We start from the raw sequence: 23,171 nt of genomic DNA, 5'->3' as shown, positions 1-23,171 counted from the left end.
TAAACAGAAAGCATCTTTAAATAACTATTCACGCTTACTTTCTTTCACAAATCAGTTTGACAGCTGCAGGCTGAAGAAGAAAACGTACCTTTTTTTTTTTTTTTTACAGAGACAGTTAAAAAAATAAAACTGAACTGAGGAACAGGAGACACTACCGAGAAAAAGATAAATCAGCAAATTCTTACCTGTTGTTTAATGTAGTCGGCAGAGGATGCGTTGCATTGGGTGGCACGGTTGCATGAGTGAGAGGAGAAGGGTTCTGTGATATTGTTGCTGGGGTCTGAATTACCCCATTTAAAGCCCCTACAATTCCATTGATTGCCAGCTGGCTGGCTGGCAGCGCTCCAATTATTCCACCCACACCAGGCACTGCAGGAATGGTGGAGGTTACAGTCTGCATACCACTCGCTAGTGCCCCCACTGTCACACCATTGACCTGTTGAACTCCCGTGACTCCTGAGCCTTGCTGAGCTGGACTCTGCCCAGCAGGTGGTGGAGTGGAAAGAGCTGATGAACTGCTGGTGCTTTGTCCACTGGAGGTTATCTCCTGGTGTAAAAACAAACAGCAAAACCCTCTCAGCTGCTTAAAATATCACATCGCAGCAAAATAGAATGACTACGATGAGTTAACTTGTAACAAGTTTAAGTTTAGAAGAAAGAAGTATTACCTGATTTAACACAGGAAGAGAATTATCCGGTAAAAAACTGTTTCCCAGATGAGGGCTTTTGCTGCTGTTCAAGGAATCGGTGCTAGGTGCTAAAGTAATTATTGCAAAAGACACACAGCGATTAAATTTCGGTATCATGTAAAGAGATTCAGAATAATTATTTCAAAATAATGCCAGAGGCAAACACAGAAAATGTAAAGTCAACCTCAGAATCACTGCTGAACAGTAAAACATTAACTACACGATTAGTGAATCAATACATTCAAGCAGATGTGCTTCAGACTACTTCAGTCTGAAAAACAAAAAGAAAAACAAACTGTGCTCAATCAAGTAGTTTATACATATTTTCCAATTGATTTTAAACATCGGAGGTATTTTTTTAATCCCCACATCAAGAAGTACTTACTCTGTTCTCATAATACCTTCCATCAATGGCATGTGCCATTATTTCATATAAATCATTCTAATCACTTCCACACTTCCATACTCCACTTACCTGCTTGTATGGGAAATGCGTGTACTTGATGAGAAGGGCTGGGATTTGAAGTCAGTGTTGGGAAGGGCACCGAAAGCTGTGCATTGAGAAGCTGAAGCCGTTCCTTTTTAGCAGTCAGATTCTTGATCTGCTCTTCCAATCTTCTGTTTTCAACCTGAAGTTGGTGCAGTGATTTAAGCATTCCTAAAACTAAGACAAGAACATGGATGTTATCTTTCGTGACCGCAGAGTTTTTCTTCTTTCAGTAAAAAGTCATTCATGGTGACACAACGCAGCCCCTGAAGTTTAGAAAATGAATAAAGCTAATGTATATATTACAAAATAGGACAAGCAAATAGAACTCTGTGTGAAATCAAAGGCAACATTATCGATGAGAGATGACAAATTTGACTTTAACTGGACCAATGTTGTGCAATTTGGAGTGTGGAAAAAAGTATGTAGCGTGAGATAGTAATGGCGTGCTGTACCCACACCACCTTACTACACATGGAGTCTCAGCACTGGGGCTGACACTGACTAAACGAAAGTACACAACAATGTCACTCCACAACCAGAATACAAAACCAGTACTATTTTAGCAGCAGAAGCCGAGAGCTTAATTGGGAAAATTCTATTTCAGGTGTCGTGTTAAAATATTAAACGTCATCAAAACAGGAAATGTTTGGAAAATATACATTCAAGTAACGATAGAAGCCACCAGCCACACCTACGTAAAAACAAACAGGAGTTTGTGAAGATGGAATTATTATTTTAACCTGCTGTGCACTGATACCCGAACTTAGATTAACAAGGCCAAGATCTCGCCCACTGTTAAGCTACAACGACCCACCTCGCAGGCAGCACTGCCCCATTCGCTTTGAGTGGCGATCTACAAATCACCCAGCAGGGAGCACTGTGTGAGCACTCCACTTACCACCCCCTTTCCTTTTCCCCCTTCTTTTTTTTCCTTTTTTTTTTTCCCCTCCAGATAAAGGGCATCATCTTCTGCACTAACATGATATTTTAGCAAGCTCACTTTCCTCAAACTCTGATTTTGTTCCAGAATGTGGATTTCCCAACTAGCATTGGAGTATGACTGTAAAGGCACAAGGACAGCCGTTTATTTCTTTTTTAAATTCTAAATTGTATTTGTTTAACATGACCTCTGGGCCTACTACAGACATAAGTCTACTGGTATAGGCACATCTGGTCATTTCCCAAGGATTTAGCTTTTATCCCTCCTCTTCAAGAACATACAAAGGAACCCTCAGTGAGCCCAAATGAGATGCAATAAGACTTAGCTAAACCTGTCCTCCAGCTATCATGTTTAAAGGATTATCCCTGCATGAATTTCCTCACAATTAGCATTTTTGTCAGGATACCATTCATAAAAATACCAACTAGATACCACTTTACACTACTATCAAGAAGAGTAACACATTCAATAAAATATAACACAAAAAAAAACAAACAGGATTTTTTTTTTTTCAATATATTCAATCATTGCCTTAGATACTGACAGCTTCTGGAATATCGAGATTCAAGTGATCTACTCATCCCTTCTGCACTTCACTATTCATTCTGAGACTATTCCAAGCTACTGAACATAACTGGAAAAAACAATGTACTTACTTAGAGGACTTCCTGAGAGACACAAAACACAGCAGGACAACCTGCCCAACATTTGTAAATGCATCTTTTAAAAAACAGCAACAGAAATGGTAGTTTAATCTTAAATCTGGTAGTAAAAAATTACCAGTGTAGATCATATTATGTGAAACAAACTGTAATTTACTAATCCATAGCCTCCAAGAGCTCTGCACTCCGTGAGAGTTTGCAGCAGTGGATCTAAGAGTGCAGGAAGTTTCCAAACTCCACAGCCAACCAGCTGGATCTACAATGCACTTCCTCTGGCCTGACACAATTTCCCCATTTGTAAAAATGTAAAGACAGACCTCTCTTATAATCCACCGTCACGCTAACATCTACGCTGTAATTCAACACGACGTTCATATTTCTGTTTCTAACAGAAAATAAGTCTTCATAAAACTCTTGGACAATGACTGCGTGGCAGTTATGGGTAACACAGGTAACAGACTGTCTCAGAACAGAATGGGAGTACTTACTGTCACTGGGGGTGCCTTGTTCCAGTAAGAACTGCTGTCCTTCGCTCCACTGCCTCTCCAGAAGCTGTTCTATGCTGGCTGCTACCGGGGGCAAACTGTCCCCACAACTGTTTCCTGATTGGTCATAGCGGACCTGCAAGCTGCTTACAGGGGATCTGTTGAAAATATTGCAATTTGTTGTTTAAAGAAAGTGACTTAAGGAAACGTATTAGCAAAAACCTGTTCAAGATTTTGTTTTTTAAAGCTTGTATCAGACCTTAGCACCTACGAATCTTATACTTCCAAGCCGAAGTTAATTCATCACAAGCCCATGAACTCCTGGTTCTCACTGCCAAGAGTTTCATAATAAAAAAAAACCAACGTAATATTTTACAACATGACAGCTTATACTAGGAAAACACAACAACTTCTTGCATAGAGACTAAGTAGCATCGAAGTGACAAAAAACAATGCATTAAATTACACAACACTCCCTGCAGGAACCATTACATGTGCCTATACAGATCACCTAGATTTAAAGAAAAATTTAAACCTTTAAGAGAAAATTGGGAAAATAAAAAAACACTTATTGAAATCATCACAGTAATGGCACTTATACATGGAAAGGTCATATATAATTCCACTGCCTAAACTGTTCTAAAAAAAAAAAAAAAATCACATAAAAACGCTTTTGTGTTTTACATGCAAACATTATTTCACAAGGCGCACGATGGAAGTTAAAGCTGCCTCCTGCCCGTCCTGCGTGCACTTCACGTACTTCCCCCTCCCCTCCTCCACTCACAATCACACATATTTTAAGGAATAATCCCTTTGCCACATGTCTTTTCTCGTTCAGGAGAAAATGAAATATTCAGCATACAGCCACTATTAAAGCTGGGGAGCCCTCAGGACCTACGAGCAGGCTCCTTTTTCATTGGATGGGGCAAACTCTGACCTGTGAGCAAAACCAGATGCGCAGTGTATTTCTCACAATTCCGGCCTCATGTATTCATGTATGTGTAGCTCCATTTCTCAGACAGGGCCAACACCAAAGTTGGTTGCTTGGTTTGTTTGTTTTTAAAACAAGTGGAGTGAGTTGAGATTCGGGATGCTATATATATATATATATATATGTGGATTATACATATATATGTATATGGATTATATTAGTTGTATCAATTAATACTGGCCCCATCACAGGATTACAGCTGTACTGCTCTACATGATGCAAACTTACCAACAAGACCACCATAGTGCCAGTACAGGACAACATACAGAGCTCAGGAAATCGGTGTGTTAATTATGACCAGTGCAATAAGCAGCGGTCACAGCACATTAGCTACCTAATGACTGGCAAGCATTTTGTAGGCAGCAGAGCAAAGTGATTTTTATGAGAAAAGGTTTTAAGTAGGTGACTTAAGAGCTCTGTAGGTATTTATAAATAATTCCTCTTTTGCATACGGGATGAAAGAATAACACTCGTTAAAAGAAGTCTGGTGAATGGGTAACCCAGGTAGTGCTTTTTGACAAGAGACGACAACCCAACAGTGGTCAACAGTTCAGCAGTAAGAAAAAAAACAAGCCAGCCTTAAAACTAGATGTTTGCAAGAGGTGCTGAAATAATAAAGGTTTCAGCAGAAACATTCTAAACAGATGCACTACACTCTACACACAGCTGATTTACATCAAGCAAACAAACAACACACACAGGCACCCAAGCACTTCCCAATGCATTTTAAAAGCACATAACACTGCCCTAATAGATTACTCCATTTGAATTGTAGATGAACAACAAAAGGCTTGTCGGGCTCAGGATGGTTTCCCCATCAACTCAGAAATAAAGCACCGCACAAATACACAGCCCTGCAGTCCTTCCCTGGAAAGAAACACACATCTAGATTTCTCTACCTCAACATGAGCCAACCCATCCTCTCCCAGCTGATCCTCCACTTCATCCCTTTGGTATGGTACAGTTTCTGCGTGCTACATTCGAATCCTTATTCCATATAGCATTTGATGACAGTTTCCTGTAGGACTGTAAGAGTGCTGTACGCCCTGCTTTGGCGCTGCCACTGAGACGGCATTTCCTCCTTAATTTCATTTTCTCATCTTGCTTACTTCCACAACTGATTGTTTTGTTTGCAGTACACTTGTTCGTTCTCTTTACAGTATTAACTGTAAGGAATACAACTGAACTGCACCTAGACATACAAGCGTACGCCCGTGCAGATACTGCAAAGCATATTTTTAAATCAGAGGTTAAGTGTTGGGTAAAAAAAGTTTAAGTGCTACCTTGGGAAAAGCAGCTCTTCCTTTGCAAAATGGAAACAGCTCCCCCACCCCAAATACACTTACATGTAACATACATTCCCATATACTACAGATAGGAAAATTTTAAATGTGAAAGCTTAAACACCCATCAGTGATTACAGTGGGGTGACAAAAACATAACCATGCAAAGGGTCCTTTCTCAAAGGACTGTACCGCTCATGCATCACATGCATCTTCTCAGAGAGCTGCAATCTGCTCTCATCAACAGCAAACAACTATTCCTGCAAATATTTTTGTTTTAAACAACTGCTTACAAATTATGATTCTTTTCCAAAAGCATGTGATTTTCAAATGTCATAAGCTTCAAAGGGAAGAGTCAGAACTCACAGAAAAAAATCATCGTAACAGATAATAGAGGTAACATTAAAAAGATTTAAATAGCGGATTTTTGTCAGCTTCCCATCTCATAAATCATATTTTAAGTAACCAGAATTATTTACTCAGCTCAGGACAGCGGGGAATTACCTAAACATCTCAGAAGTATCCGCACACTGTTTACAACAGCACCAGATCACTGAGCACTGGAAATATTACAAAGCCAGAAACGCACTGCAGAACAGCACTGAAAGGTGCTGCCTACTGAACTTCTTTTTTAACACAAGATATTTCAAGCTGACTTTTTCAATCTTTCCATATCAGAATTATAAAAGTGATTTTTTTTTTTTTTTTTTTGCACTTATTGAAGGAGGCTGGGGAATTTGGGACCCAGACAGCTTCTAAACGAAGCCGTTCTCCTTTGCCATTCTCATGAAAATCAGCTGAAATCTGATCATATGCAGGACTACACATACATATACTGAGTATACGCTCTGTCAAAGCACTATAAATACGTGTTAAAAACACGTTCAAGAAGTTTGGTTTCCAAAATAATCTACCTAGAGCCAGCCTGAACACAACTCAGCCTGCAGGATGACCTGGCCTTTGCAAACCTAAGCAAGCACTGCAACTTGGAACTACCACGCGTGCAGTAATGATTACGTAATATTGACATTCAGGAATTTCCTAATTGCTGAGCACTTCCCTTTGCAAAAATCCCTAACTTACTTCTAGGAATATATATATATAGCCATCGTCATTATTTATGTAAATATTTATATGGTAATATAAATAGAAGTATCTGTTAGAGAACAGAGTCTAATCTAATTCATAAATTCTCTATTTATTGTTTTAGAAGTAACATGTCTTAGAAAATGTAAAAGCCAGTTCATAAATAAGTGATACTAGTTAAGGATTATAATGGACATTCTCACTCTATGCAACAAGAAGTCTTATTAATTAAGGAAAATAACAGAAGATCAACAAAAAGACATGTACATTAAATTCCCTAATTTGGTGATATTTATAGAAAGTATAATAAATACACGCTGTAACAAAACTGTTATAATGCTATATCTTTGTAACTACCATTTTTTAGCTATCCTAAAATTCCTTCCAAGATAAAATCCCTATGTTCAGTCCCTCAGTCAATATAATACTAACAATCCGATGATATCGCTATATCGAGTAACCAATATGGGACCCAGAATGGAAAACAAAGCCCTTTAGACAAAAAAGATTCAATTAAGAAAAAATCGAAAGTATCACTGATGTTATTAAAAACACATTTCTGAAATTTAACAGTCAATATTTTAAACCAAAATAACTTGCTGCAATTCCAGCAGCAGAATGCTTACATCAGCCCTTTGTAGCAGAGGTGAACTGCAGCAGAACAAAAAAGGCACTCTCCCCCGACAGAGCATTACTGCGTATTTGTTGTGCTGAGGGGAATCTGTTTCAGAATTTACCAGCAGTTAATTTCTCCAAGCCTTCTAACTGTGCTCTTTGTCTCTGCAAGACTGTGGGCTTTGGGGTCCTTTGCAATGTGAATAAAAATACAATGATGGTAGCAAAACTCAGCAGGTAATTAGTACTCATGCCTTCAATGATAAATAAATCCCCTTAAAGCCAGTCTCCATTTCATAAGTCCTTCATTCATATATGAGAAAAATCAGGCTTATAAGTAAGTTACAGACCATTTTTAGCTATTTGTACACGCTGGCCTTTTTTGATGTACATTTCTACTACATTTATACACATAGGCTTTTAAAACACTTACATATTACAAGCAAAAAGGCAGTAAGGTTTCCAGACCATACAGCACTTCCTCTGCCTGCACTCTGCAAAGTAAATGCTGCTTACCGTGGAGAGAGACTTCCTCTGGGCGAGCCTCCTCTGCCAGCAAGGTTTCGGCCGTTATCTCCCACATCTTGATCTGCAGTGTAAATATTTCACAGCTGATAAATCGACTCTTCTTAGATAAGAGTTTTAAAGCTGATGTAGATATCGTAAAAATATCTTAAATCTTAACTTCTATCCACAGTTTCTACTGAAGAGCGAAGCCGTAACTAGTTTAAGATTGCTGAACTGTAGCGTGTAAGGTGTTGTCCTTACACATTTCTGAGGCTGTACCAGGCCATGGATTATGTTCACTTCTTTCATTCCTTTCAGTTTTACAGCACAGAAGCGTGGTTTGCATTTGCAGTACCCTCCCCTCAGCCACTTTTAATTTCTACGGTGAAAGTAATGAATCACAGCTGTGGACAGCTAATCTGTATGCTTATCACAGCAAATCCTGATGCTCTGTATTTTTTTTAACACTTTGCATCCCAAAACAACTCGTAAAATAGGAAACGTGCTAAACTTACCACTGCCATCTAACAAGCACGTGCTACTCTGCACATTTACTGAAAACTTTATGAAAGTGTCTAATTCACAAATTCCTATTTATAAGCTGAAGCATAGGAAAGTCCCTTGCTGAAAACGTAGTAAAACAAACAAAAAAGGCCTCATTAAATATACGAAAACGTTTTGCTTGGAAGGACTCAAAAGGGTTATTTTCCCTATGGCCTCTCAATAAAATAACCCTATCTGCCCCCTTCAAGGTTGCCCTCCCCCTATTCTGAGTCAAGTGACCCCCGACCTCTTGGAGGGCAAAGACATGACTGATCCATTCTTGGTAAACTGCTAAACTCATTCCCTTCCCCCAAACAGGCATGACTACTACGACATGTCAACAAATCCCTAGGATGGAATGAAACAAAGCAAATCCAGTGGCTCATTAAAACCGGAGAGGAACCCAAATGTTACAAAAATGTCAATTGGTAAATATTCACAAGATTATTGAATGCTGTAGAAGTTCTCTAACGGGATCTCTTTCACACGAAGTTGTATGTAATGCAATTTCATGAATTATGCAAATAGAGGTTTAAACTATTCACGACAAAACCCAGAGCTGTGTTGCTCTCATTGCAAAGAGCTAAGAACTGAACACATCAATCACCGAAGTCACAGGAGACATTGTTGCATTCCTGCCTGCTGATGGCTCTGCTTAAACATTTACATTTCAGAAAGTTTAAAAAAAAAAAAAAAAAAGCTGCTCTGAACTACCAAGAATTTATTTGCAACACGGAACAACTTTAAACAGACTCAATATCCAAAAGTTGAGCAGAGTTCAAAACTAAAATCGTACAGCCTTCTTACAAATACTTGAGTTTCTTAAGTTTGTAAAGTGTCAGTGTTTTCACTACCACCAGGACGCTTACCTGCTTGGCTGTTCTCAGACTGAGCTATAAGTGCTGCCATTGCTGAATTTGGATTCAGCCTATTGCCATACATGTGGGACGGAGGCAGACTGAGAGAAGATCCAGGTAGGGTGTTTGCCTGCAAGAAACCAAATAAAACTTGAATACTGTTTTTAAAAATGAAGAGAAAGTCTGCCTAGTGCACAACAATTTGCTTTATTGGGTGCTTGTTTGCTTGTTTTAAGTTGATTTTTTTTTAAAACAAAGATGTGAGCATTTAACAGAAAAAATATTTTCCCCTGATGAGCACAGAAACAGAATTGCAGTACTTTTAAAATACACCAGATACTGCAGTGCGCTCTTTATAGATATGCTGATAAAAAAACCACTAATCACAAATGTACCCTAGCAAATATTGAAAATAACTACACTGCATTTTAAATAACAGACACAGAAGAGGATGGAGAGACCTTGCAGTCCCGAAGTATGCACTCAACGCTAGGACTTAGTAGCATGGCGACCATGTGGTTATCCTCCTAATTATTTAATCTTATTAAACCATTTACAAAATAAGGGCAGGTAGACAACAGATGTCTCACAAATGCCTGGGTTCCTTACATCACAAGCCGGCTGTGGAGGTCAAAAGGTCCAACTTTCAGCTCTATAGTTTAACTACACAGAGCCATATTTCCTTTGCTCTGCTCCATCATTAGTAAAACCTGCACACTATTTTGTTACTTCCTATTTTGATAGACTTGGAAGCCTGGTGTTTTTTTGTTTTGTTTTGTTTTTATTTTAAAGAACGCAAACAGCCATTACAAGTATGTTTTCTATACAATAGGGGGCTCAACGAATCACAGCTTTGCCCTGACCCCATATAAGGAACTGTATTTTTGGCAGTTGGCCAGCTCTACTTATTGAAGAGCTCCCAAAGTTTGTGTTCATTCATGTTGCTAACCACAATTCTGAAGGTCTCTGCTGGGACTTGTGCCAAACAAGCGAAAATGAACCCTTAAACAGATGAAGCTAAGGAGGCTGGCCAAAATCTTGCATAATCCAATGCAATAAAAATACCTTCCTCCTTGGCTGCTTATGCTTTTTCCCTTTCGAAGAAAAGATTTGTGTCAAATGCTGAGTTGGAGACAACCAAAGAAAAAAAGGCGCTGCTGCTTATTAAAAAGGCATTTCCCCACCTGACAAAAGGACTGCTTCCGAACAAACAAAAGGTTGCAAGATTCAGAGGCGAACAAAATCGCAGATACACAACGAGTGCAATCACAAGTTGCAGAATGAAGCTTTTAACAAAATGTAAACGACCCTTACAAAGCAAACTTTTTTCAAAAATGAAAAAAAAAAAAAAAGGTGATCAGTAAGGAACTCAATTTGTGGGACATTTTGACATGTATAACTGCACACAAGAGACGAGGGAAACATACTGGTTATTACAGCAAAATATTACAGAGTATAAACTATGTCTCTGGAAAGAATCACACACTACCATTAAGTTTTGGCTTTCAGCCAACATATTAAACTTGATGAATGGACTTTTATGAATTCACACAACTGTTTTCAATGATGCTTTATTTACTATATACTGGTGAGAAATTTTCCCTGATACTTGCATTCTTCTACTGTCACAAAGTTAGAAAAAGCCACAAGTAATTACTTACAATGATGAGGGTTTTCTCACTTCGTATTTTAAAGGTATGTGCAAAACAGTTAGACACAGAATTGCAGTTTCACTTCAAATCTGGCTTTTATTTCTGTATTTGCACAACTGCCTGTCTCCAGTAGAATTAATCTGAATTAGTGCTAAGTAAAGCAGGCGCTTCCACCTACTGATACAACATCTTCCAGAAATGCAGTACATGGTGGGACTGTGACACTTAACTGCTGAAGAAGGCAATAGTATGCAACTCCTGCTATTTCCCTTAACAAATTCCTATTGCGAAACTCCCAGCTGACTACTATCATTCATCAGCAAACTTCCATTGCTTTCCTCTCCAAAAAAAACAGACAAAAAAAACCCTGTTTATTTCACTGAGGAAACTTTACAGAACAGCACATTGTAAGATACAACATTACTTGTTCCCACACCTAAGAGACAAGACTAGCAAATTAAGAATTTGTGTATCCTTCTTCACGTGAACAAATGGATTGAGATTATACGTTCTAATATTATCTGTTAGCTTTTATACTACAAATATGTTATTTGTGCTCAGCATTAGGATATTTCCATAAAAGATTTTTTGTAATTCCAGTGAGAATTTACACTGAAGCAGTAGTATTCACCCTCATTCTGTGTAATTCACTACCAGCTTGCTTGATGGTGTAAGATAGCAACTATATATTAATTTATAACAGCTGGGCAGCTATAATCAGCACAGAGAATAAATGTTTATTTGACAGAAACATGCCCCTAAAGCTCTAAGAACATTCTAAAAAGTATCTAAGTACCTGAGTAACCATCACATCACAAAACAGAAGACATCAAAGGAATTCAACAATGTTTGCCAAGTGAGCTGATATAGCAGATCAAAAGACTTAGCATGATTCAAACAATATCTAAGTTGATTTTTTCACAAGTGGTGGTTCACCCTAAACTTAACCCCATTTATACCTCTAAAATAACAGTAAAGGTGTCCTACAACAAGCCAAAACTGCAGAAGTTGCAGTTACATCATATATCCCATGCAACTCTTCAAAGGAAAAGTCATGTTAACAAAAATGTTCAAGTAAGCTGCAGGAAAATGAAAAAAAAAAAATTAATATTTTTTTAAATGGCAATGTAAGATGACAAGAATAACGATTTGTGAAGCTTTATTATGTATGTGACGACTTCATCTGACAAGAAAGTAGAGGAAGTGGAGGGGTACTACATTATTTAAAGGTGAAATAGGAGCTTAGTGTTTCACTCACAGCCGAAACAAGCTGTAGCAAGCATTTATTAAAAATGCGCAATCATCCTGTCAATACACATTAAGATCACAGGACTGAAACATGCTCTAAAATCCAGAACTTCTAAAGCCACAGCATTCTTTGTTTCAACTGATTCAGTCAACACAACACACGATCAAAACGTACGAATAAAGAGACCACTAAGCATTTATTTTGAAAAGGCTGCAAATTTTCCTTATGAAGGTTTTAGCAGAAGGATTTAAGCCCATCTAGAGGTATATAATACACTACTTTCATTTATAGCACGTTCAATAAATCAGTAAAGCAATAAGCAGCAGAGCAGCACAGCAAGAAGATACACTGTAATTCACAGAATGCCCCATTCCAATAAGAGCAAATGACTGATCCTTGATTGATGCTTACGAACGCTTCCTCCAGCGTAGGGAAGTCTTAGAGGGTATTCCTCTAATTAAAGAATTACGTTTCCAAGTTAACTCAACTTTGCTAAATAAAAATATCCTGGCAAATATTTAAAACTGTTTTGTATTTAGCTTACTTGACTCCAAAATTTCAGAAGTTAAATATTCTTTAAGGAAAAAGAGAAACGCAACAGTGCGCAGTCACATACAACTGCATCAGGTCTCAAAAACTTGAAAGGAACAGGGGAATTGGCATGCTCGGAGATTCACAAGTTTTATGCTCTGAAATATTTTCTGATAACAGGCCTCATTTCTGTCTCAGCTCTACACCAGTAAGGTTTTAATACTCAGCGTGTGATGAGAGATGAAACCAAGTGTGAACAACTTTCAGGTCCCATGAGTAGGCTGACTGTTGAAGCTGTCAGGTTCAATTGCATCATTCCACATTATTCAATGCCCCAAACTGCTCCCTAATTGTTAGGGGCTTAACATATTCAAAACCATTGTTTAGGCTAATGCTGAAATGCCTACAGTTGAGTTTCCATAAAGAAAGGGGAGGGATTTAATTGTAGTTAAACCATTACTGAACTCTCCTCCTTTCATGATAGGACAACAAGGATGGTCGGAACAACCAATTCCAAGGCAGCTTCTTAATCAGTTTATATTCAATCAACATACCTTTTCCCTTCTGCTTTTTTAAAAATGGTCACTGCTGTATTGTAGCTTCGTGTCATATTGTGATGATGCTTTAAAATTAGTGACATCGTTTAATTACCTGCTTCAGCCAATACAAGTTCCCAAGATTAACTGAAAGGGATATTTTGATTTCTCATTTAAAATAAAAACATGTCATTACTCTCGTGCTGTCTTTATCCCTTTAAGTTCAATGACCAGATTAATGTGCTTGGGTTTTACCTATCCATACTACTTTTTTTCCTCCACAGAATGATGCTATGATAGCGCAACATCGCCCTCAGTTTCAGTAACATGAACAGAGCCCTACATACCACCAAAACCAAGCAAACTTCTAAAAATGACATAGGAAACTACTAAAAACAGTATTAAAAAAAAAAAAAAAAGAAGAAGCAAAAGAAGTTTTTAAGCTAAATATACTCTGCTACACTTCTCAGAAGATGTCACTAAAGGAATTCCAAGCAATTGCCCAGTGTCATGAGGTATGGAAGGAAATCTAACTCCTGACCAAATATTAACGTCAACATGCTTTATCAAGCAGCTATCTTAAAATAATGTATTTCAGTCAATGGCAAGTAACATTTACCAAAAGTAACATCAACATTAAAACCTACATCACAATTAAAAAGTTTAGATATTCAAACATACGTTATGTACATGATGTTAAACAAAAATCAGTAATATACAGATACAAATTAACTGCTTTTCTTGAGAAGGTGAAAGAGCTTGCCTATCAAGTGATAGCTGCAAAAGCAACCTTGCTTTTTGTTTTCTAGCTTAACTTGGACAAATGGAGAAAAGTGATTTTATCTCTAGAATTTTTTTTAAGCCGATTACATTACCCGGAGCTTTGCTTGGATATTCAATGCAATGGGAAGAATGTGCTATCAGATCCTTTCAGTACCTTTAGTACCACCTTTAACTTCACTTAAGAAGTGTGGGGAGGGAGCCACTGCTACAAATCATCAATCATTTGCCTTCTCTGAATTCTGTTAGCTCATCGTATGGGATGGCAATACAGAGCTACATAGGGGTTGTCAGACTGCAGAGACACACCAAATTTCTAGGAACCCCAAGTGGGAGTTCTGCCGAATCAACTGCTGCATTTCAACTCTTCAGTACCTTCACCACAAGTGTCTAGATCTTGAATCTAGTGAAAACAATAATACCTGAAAGATTTCCATCCCAATAAATACAGACAGAATTCAGAGAACAAAGAAAATCCTGGATACAACACTGTTCCCACTTTTCTCCTGAAAACCATCATACAAGTTTGCAAAATGAATAGCAGCACAAAATGATTTTAAAATGCAATGTGATAAGCTCAATTTGTATTTTAACTGAATGAAAATGATCTTTCCATCTTTTCACTTTTTTCATATTTGTTTTCTTTTTTATTGGTTGAATTAACTTTCAAGCAAACTATTGTATTGGCTTCTTGATTACTACAACCGACAGCACTACTGATGCAGGAACTGCACACAACCTTTTACAGCTCATCTCGCCCCATCTGGTATCATACGTACCAATATAGCAGCAATATCAGTTAACCTCAAATGCCTACTATAGCCTTTTATTCACTCATTCTCCAAAAGAAGTACTGGGCTTGAAAAGATAACCCATCCCATTCTGCCACCAGTACCATCATGCACACGTCCCTGAAGTTTGATGGGTTTTTGTTTTTAACAGATAATAAAGGTGCAATTTTCTGAAATCAACTGGTCTGTACCTCCTCCCCCCCTCCAAAACTGCTAACTCATCAAAATAAAGAACTAGCTAAAAAAAATACAGATATTGGAAAGGCTAAAATGAAATCAGATTAAGGTTTTGGGGTATCTTAAGGGAAAAAAATTTCAATCAAAAAGCATTCATTAAAAAATGTAAGAATTACCATAATTAAAATCTGTTAGAAAACTGTATATGTGGCTTATGAAATCAACCTATGTATACATTACTCACATCATTAGTACTTCTTACACTACTAGCATAAAACTAGATGTCATGGAGGTTATTGCTTATAAACAAGCAAATAATCATATACTGTCTTTGAAAATCAATCATTTTGATTAAAAGTACAAATAAATCCTTCAATTAAATGCAACCATCTAACCTTCAAACAACAACACTCAGATATTTTCCAAGAAAGGCATGAATGAAGGCAACCGGGAAACTCAGTGGGATTTGAAAGGCAAAATGAAAAATTAATGGCACACCTACAGAAACTAATTTATACCTCTGCCCACTGTACAACAAGGACACATCAAGTCATTAAAACCCATATGGGTAGAAGGCTTATATTCCAATAATGTGAAAAAGCTATAACTTCAACTGTACAACCAGTTTACTGGTGTCTTTAACATCAACTAAGCTGGATATTCTGTACAACTTTAGTCAACTGATATTTATCAATTAGACATCAAAAAATAAATAGGCCTGTACATAAACTTTTTAGAATTTTTTCTTACTAAGCCGAAAACTTTTTTTTTCCCCTCTTTTCTCCCCATCCTTCTTAAAAAAAAAAAAAAAAAAAAAAAAAAAAAAAAAAAAAAAAAAAAAAAACTGGATTTATAGAGATAAGACTAGGATTCTTCCACCTCCCCCATAAACAAAAATGCCAACAGAGCTGCCATTTCAACACAAATCCCTTTTACCTCAAGTTTGTTCCTCCATCCTTTCCAACTACCTCTGCCTTCCTAGCACTCACTTAACCTGTATGTGCTCTGAACAGACAATGGAAGCAATATCCTGCCTACAAATTTGTTTTCCTTAAGAATGTGAACCTATGCATCGGGAATCACAATTTCACTTTCATATTGACCAGCAGAAAGAATGACTTGATTAGGAAACCGACCCAGTATACCAATTTAGCAATCTGTTTTCTTCATGAGTATTCCAAAGAAACCCTGCTTAGTATGGCAAACAATAAACATGAGAAAAAAGTAATCACTTCCAAGATCATCTAAAATTTCAAAAATAGAAATAACGAATCAGCAATTTATTCACACACACTGACGTAAAATTTCTAAATAAACCTCAACAGCCTTTGGTATTTAAGTGATGAAACAAACACCTATGGTAGCAGAATTCGTGCCGTGTAAAAATGCTTACCAGATACTCAACACTACAGAAGGCACGTAAGGACTGCCTCAACAATGAACTCTGCAGCTTGGAAGGAACAAAGGATACACTACATAAACTTGAAATCTTTTTCAAGTCAAAACTAAACATTTGGTCTCATCTGAAATTTTATTTAATCTTTCCATTGCATACAGACTAGAAAATTTCACATTTTTCACATTCAACAACATTACTATTGTCTCAGGCAGCTAAATTGAAGTAGTGCTACACTCAGTTCAACGAAGAGGTCAATGTGCCTCAGTTGCCTGGAGACTGATGGTTGCTACAGCAGCACCAGATAAGCCAAGCTAAATAAGCTTCAGCTTGAAGGCAGAAAACATTTATTGCTAGACCGAAACACTGATGCAGTTGTCTCAGCATGCAGCACTGCCCAACATCATGCAACTGCCTTTCAAGCTACCTGCACACTGCACAAGTGTAAGTGAAGACAATCTCTCTGAGGCAAGAGAAGAATATGAAAAGAAAAGATTTTAATTGAGCTAAATACTAGATTACTTGCAACTATGATTCCTTTGTTCTTCTACTTGAGTCACATGCTACAAGGAATTTTCCCTCTGGCTGTAAATTCTTCCTTCTTGCTACTCTCCTCCACCCCCACCCCAAAAATCCTCAGTCAGATTGAAGGAAAAGAAAATTAGATTTTTATCCATTTTGCCTAGAAGTAACGAAGAATTAAAACAGGTTTTAAGTGTCCAGCAAGAAAACTGCTATGGCAAAATCTTTATTAGAATCATTCTTTGTTCATTTTTGATTTCCTAAGTCTCTTAAATTTACGTGGCTGTGACAAGAACACAGTTTAGTGCTTTAGGAAGGAAAGCTTTTATTTTGCATTGACAGTTCACATAACAATACCTAACTCTTCTCTGTCTACAAAGCTCTGGGGGATGCATACAGAACACCTTCTAAATATACTGACGTTGATTACTTCCTGTGGCAATGAGTCCCAAGGATGAACAACATACTTTTTCAAGAATAATCTCTTTTTGTTTTGGATGTGTTGCTTTACCCTTTTTCATCTTTTTAAGTTGTGAGATAAGGAGCACAAAGTAATCTTAGCATCCAAACAGTCTGTGATCCATGGCGATATTTCACCTTTGACCCCATGGCTAGGAGCCTCTTCTAAGAGATCTTATCACCAAGAGCTGTTTTGATAGTCGAATAAAATATGTTAAGTGGTTTTCATTTATCCACCATGTCTATTTATTAGAGAATTCTGGTACAGCATTAAGGATACGATTTCCTTTCTGGAAGCATGCAGCTCAAAACATGCACCATCACGATTTCCAGATGTTTTATTATTCTATTTCTAATTACTACACACACTAAACTAAATGCAAATCATCTTTAGAAAGATATAACTAGAAATCCAGAAACATATAACTAACCTGACCACAAACATTTGTTAGACTTGCTACTTTTATACAAGTTCTTAAAAAACAGCACCAACCAACCAAAAATACATATATTGTAATATAAGTTATAACAGAATAAGCAAAAAAAAAAACAAAAAAAAGATACCGCTCATCTGCAGGAACAATCATTTAACTCTTGATTATAACAAACAATTTTGTATCAAATAAAGACAAAGTCTGGTAAGACCTGAATTCCTAATCACCAGAGATAGTGTTTTTTGGAGAAACTTATCAAATAAACCAACATACTGTCATAAGCACTATCAGTGCTTTACACAAATTACTGGTTTCTAAGGGTTAAGAGGTTTCATTACAAGGCAGCCTGTGATACAAACCAAAACAAGTCACTAGGCTTTGCAGATAAGGAGTCCATACTAACTGCACTCTGGACTTCATATCTGGTATTCAGCATCCAAAGTGTTTATGTATTAGGAAACACTTTAGGAATTGACCTGAAAAAAAGTAAAAACAACATAATGGTCTTCCCAAGTTATGGAAATCATATTTAATTACATGGCTAAAGTAATTTATCATAATTAAGACAAATTGTTTTGGATAGCAAGAAAGGGTTACTCTATTCAAATAAGTCCACAGGGATACTACCAAAGTTTCTAGTTTTAAGCCTTAAGATGTTCTGATCCAAACGTGTCCACACAAGCCAATACCAAATTCTTAACTTCAGCCATTACAAGTGGCAGCAGCGTGTACTTTCGCTCACTCAAGCAAGCTACCACCTAGTGCAGGCTACTTGAAGACTGAGATTATCATGTCTGCCACATCAGTGTCCTAGAACTGAGGACAATTTGTCTTTTTTCATGTTTTCATTCCATCTCCCAAAGGAAAGCTCATTAAAGCACTGACAGCGAACAGACCTGCCATTTTTCTAGACTACTCATGAAAAGGATGGACCAAAAACACCTTTAAACTTTTGCCTGCCCAGCTCTATCATGTTAGATGCTCACCGTGAAACTTTCCTCCCTTTCTCATGTTTTCTTAAGCTGAATGTTTTACCAAACAAAAAAAAAAAAAAAAGACTACATTTCTCTGAACAAGATTGGGAAACAGAAGCAAAGAATATCTTCTCTGGCCATACTGAATTTGAGAATACGGCATCCATTTGTTGCTACAGCTGAAAGCTCAGCCACAGTATCAGTCAGGCATGTGTTTTTTATTGTCCTAAAGTGTCAAATTTGCCTTCTGAAGATTTGCAAAAACAATAACAATAATTTTTTAAAAAATTTTTGGTAAAGAGTACTTGTTGAAGTAGTATTTTTTATGTAATCATCATTTCAACTACAGAGAACATTCCACTCCTGTTCTGAAAGGCATAAATAACATTGCTTTTGAAATTGCTCCTAACCTCTGTTGATAAGGACCAGAATTAACAACAGTTCATTTTTCCAGTATTTTCAGTTATTTTCCTATGGGTGTCAGAATATAAAAGAAAAAGGGGGAGAAGGTTGCCTTTGACAGTATGCACAATGATGAGCAGATCTGAATCACAATAAGAAAAAAACCACTAAAATAGGAAATACAAAAATAGTGTAAATTAGCAGTATGGGGAAAGAGCAGAGGGCTAAGGAGACCCAGAATGACAAGCTATAGTAACCGAGAAAGTGAGAAAATAAAAACCAAAGGACAGAAGCATCTGAAACATAAGGTGCCATACATTCAGCATCTGAAAAGATCTCTGGATTCCTGAGCTTTCACATTCCTCTATTGTTAACAAATAACTCCAAACCTATTGAAAAAATTAAGCCTTATCTCTCTTTAAAGGCTGCATCACACAAAGGAGGATAACCACCACTATATGAATGCTAAAGAAAACCCTGCTGTTTTCCTACTGCTCCTAAGGGGAGTAAAGCCAAACAGACTTCAGGGATAATGGAAGTGATTAAAGCAAACTTATTTCACTTAGAATTGCAACTGAGTAGCAGCACCTACCTTCCCAATTATCGCATCTCCATCACGGAGGCTGCAGTTTATTCCATCATAATTAAATACCGGACTAAAGTAACGAACAGCAGCTGTTCACTTTCCCTATCACTGTGCAAGTCACAAGGACTGCTGTTACAGATGCTTCTTTTCCCTTCCCTCTATTAGCTGTTTCTGTGGTCAAGGAAACACAGTGCATAGAGATGGGAACTTAGGGAGAAAACAAAACAAACTTAGGAGAAGGAAAAACAGCTTGAGAAAAGAAGGAAACCGCCAGCAGAAACATCTTTCTCTCTGTCCTAAGAAACAGAAAAGATTTTGGACCGTATCTGTAAAATAGGCTATTGTCATGTATGAGCAATACTGCTTGAAAGCGCCTCGCAGTTCTGGGAATCACTAGAAGTATAGATACCATCACATGGGAGGGAAAAAAAAAAGCTAAAATTGCAACTCAAATATATTAATTCCAAAATAAAATTCTGAAAATTTCTGCATCATCTGCAATTATTATAATCCGAACCACACAATACCAGCACAAGAGAGTTTATTAGCTCCAAATCTTTACAACAAAACGCTCTGCTTTAAAGAAACCACTACATGCGTACTCTACTCCCATTGAAAATCTTGGAATCAGACTACAAGATACAGTTTTTCTTAGAAAGAATACAACTTGAGAGATTAATAATCAATGACTGGAAGAAAACCCAGCCAAAAAGCCTTGCTTCCGTTCCTGCAGTCTGATACTATATTCTGAATGCACGCAGCCCAGAAACAAATGGCCCCAGAGCGCTACTAGGATAATTTCACTGATTTAGGTAATCAAAACGAATAGACAGCTCAACCAATCTCAGTCTCTATCAAAGCAGTAAACAGCTCCTTCTCTATAAAACACGTGATCTACTAAAACTAATTAAAAATTTTAAAACTGAAAGTAAATTAATCTCCCAACCACAATTTCCTGGCAAGTAGAAAACAAATGCTGCTGTACGATACCAAAAGATTCTGAGGCATCTACATCACTATTTTTGCTGTAAATAATATTTAATCACTAAGAACAACTTATCAGAAGAGCAATACAGCAGACTGATACAGCACAACACAAGAGACTAACAAACGTCTTTGCTATAATCAAGCGTGAAACACAAAGAAATCCTTGAGATGAAAACCGAGCACCATGGTACAACATGAGATTTGGTTCAGCAGTAAGACAATATTCCAAACCAAAATGCCAGAAAGTGATTTTTCTTGACAACAAAACATATGTTAATTTTCACATGATAGGTAGACAAGTTTCAGAGACGTAAGATGCAGTATTTAGCTGTTACATGCAAGACAGGCAGTACCTACCAACACAGAGAGCATCCACTCCCAGAAAACCAGAATCAAGTATTTGCGTGGACCGTACCTTTTTCTCCTGTACGCTTTTTCTTACACTTTTGCAATTGTTAATTGCATTGTCATGCTAATGAAATTTCACTGAATTATACAATGTAATCTATCACAGTCTATGTCCATGAACACTAAAAAACAGGAAAATGATGCAAGAAAAAAAATCCATAAATATGTCCACATTTCCAGCAAGCAGACCACCAACTCCTACCTGGTGAGGAACACCAGCATTTAAATTCAGTTATGGCACAGCATGAACACAAGCTAATAATCTCTTCTGGATTTATTAGATTGGAATAAAAATTACCCGTGGCATGAAGGCAGAATAAAATGAGATAGAAAAGATGATTGCAATAAGGTCACTCTTAAACAACAAGCAGGGCAGGAGCCTTCGTATCAGTCAACAGAATCAAAGAATTAAAATCCAGGATTAAAATAAAATAAGATAATAATAATAATAACAAAAAAAAAAACCCCAACAACCACATTTTATGCTTTAAATTGGTGTTGTTTAGTTGCTGGAGGAAAAAGCAGCACCTGAAGTACTACTTTTTTGGGCTTTTCTTAATGTTTAACGCGGGCACAGAAGATATTCAACAACACTGGCATAACTGTAATGCTTCCTAGTTTTCTTAGTACTTTGAGTAAAATTTTCTGCTCTGGATGTCTGCCATGGCCTGCCAGCCAAAACAATTCAGCCAATTTCAGAAATTCAGTGTTGGAAAATACTTTTTCCCAAGACCCTCTCTTCAGAATTTCCTAATACCTTAGCATTAAGAAAAGGATACCAAAATTTATGAAGAAATGGAAAATTTATCATCTCACCAAAGTCATAATTTACAACTGATTAATAGAAAAAGAATATTTAAAGTCTTAGACAAGTGCACTGTAACAGCACATATTCGATGCTATTAAATAATAATCCAGCTGCATGTTGATCAATCAAGTTTTGGCCATAGTAGCTCTCTTAACAACTAGTTCAAACAAAAAAAACTTCTTAGCCATTACCTTTTACCTGTTGTAGATGCCCAAGTTTACCTTATCTTGTAACCATTCTTGGTGCACCGAGGATCTTGGCTCATTTTCTTTTAATTAAAATACTACACAATAAATGCATTAGCATGCCATTATTTGAAGACTTTCATGGTCAAGTAGTGGTAACTGTTAATATTTACTTAAGATCTCAAGCAGACACGTGGAAACTCGCAGAACTAAGTAGGTAAATAATCAGTCATTTAAAGTAACTGCATGGTAAAATGCTTCTCTTGAATTAAGGAACAACTACATGGTAAAATAGGTTCACTTGACTGAGTCTTTTCAAATACCTCATGAACTGAAACTGAAAGAAGTCCCAGAGTCTAGCAAAGCAAAGGCATTTTAGGGGTGGTTTTCATAATTCAGTATGAAACAAAAATACCTGTAGTGGGAAACCTGCCCGGTATTTTCAAGTCCTTTAAGTTGGTAAACTACATTCAGGCTCTCTCCCATTGTTTTTTCAATCCATTTATCCTCAATCGGAGTTTAACAAATAGAAAGCTATCGTGCACCACTCTTGTTTATTTACCTATTCCACGTCATTTCTGACTTTGCAGACCTTTGGCTTACCCCATACAAGAGTCTTTTTTTCAAGCCAAGACCTCTAAATTATTTATTTGTTCCTTATAGAGATGCTGTTCCTTGCCACTGCTCATTACTGCTGTTCTTCCGTAACTCTTTCAGGTTTGCTGTATCTGTTTTGAATAGAGACTGTTTTCCCTTTAATGTGAATTTCATTTGTCCTCTTACCACCTTGTCAGCAAAGGCTGGTGAGGTCTTTCAGCAGTTTTGACAGTTGATCCTCGTAATAGCTCGCTGCATCACCTACCATAATCAGCAAACGTAGCCTCTGTTCCTCCTTTTTTTCCCACATTATTTATGAATACACTGAACTGCACAAAAGGCCATAATGCTGATTGTTGCAAGACTCCAATGGAAAACCTCATCACTGTGAGAGCTGAGCACATATACTTGTTCTGGGTTTTGGTGGTTTGGTTTTTTTTTTTGTTTGTTTGTTTGTTTTTGTTTTGTTTTGTTTTTTTAAGTCTTTTAATCAGCTACTACACTATGACACAACCTCTTCACTCATCTCCAGACTGCTTAATTTATATG

General features: G+C 37.2%; 1 protein-coding gene across 2 annotated transcripts in view; it reads right to left on the bottom strand.

Moving 5' to 3' along the window:
- The window catches only part of MLLT10 (MLLT10 histone lysine methyltransferase DOT1L cofactor), a 112,626-nt gene that overhangs the window by 10,338 nt on the left and 79,117 nt on the right, over positions 1 to 23,171 (bottom strand). For both annotated transcript variants that reach the window (XM_042889074.1, XM_042889073.1), the window contains exons 12-17: positions 9,161 to 9,278; positions 7,758 to 7,830; positions 3,270 to 3,424; positions 1,165 to 1,353; positions 669 to 757; positions 186 to 547 (exon numbers count right to left, since the gene is read on the bottom strand). In XM_042889074.1, coding sequence (XP_042745008.1) covers positions 186 to 547; positions 669 to 757; positions 1,165 to 1,353; positions 3,270 to 3,424; positions 7,758 to 7,830; positions 9,161 to 9,278 — 986 coding nt within the window. The remainder of the gene's footprint in view (positions 1 to 185; positions 548 to 668; positions 758 to 1,164; positions 1,354 to 3,269; positions 3,425 to 7,757; positions 7,831 to 9,160; positions 9,279 to 23,171) is intronic.

The sequence above is a fragment of the Lagopus leucura genome, unplaced genomic scaffold (genome assembly GCF_019238085.1).
Source record: "Lagopus leucura isolate 7727_CA_CO unplaced genomic scaffold, USGS_WTPT01 Super-Scaffold_100157, whole genome shotgun sequence".
Classification (NCBI taxonomy): Eukaryota; Metazoa; Chordata; class Aves; order Galliformes; family Phasianidae; genus Lagopus; species Lagopus leucura.
Note: the sequence above shows the minus strand (reverse complement) of the source record. Positions and strands in the feature narration are given on the sequence as shown.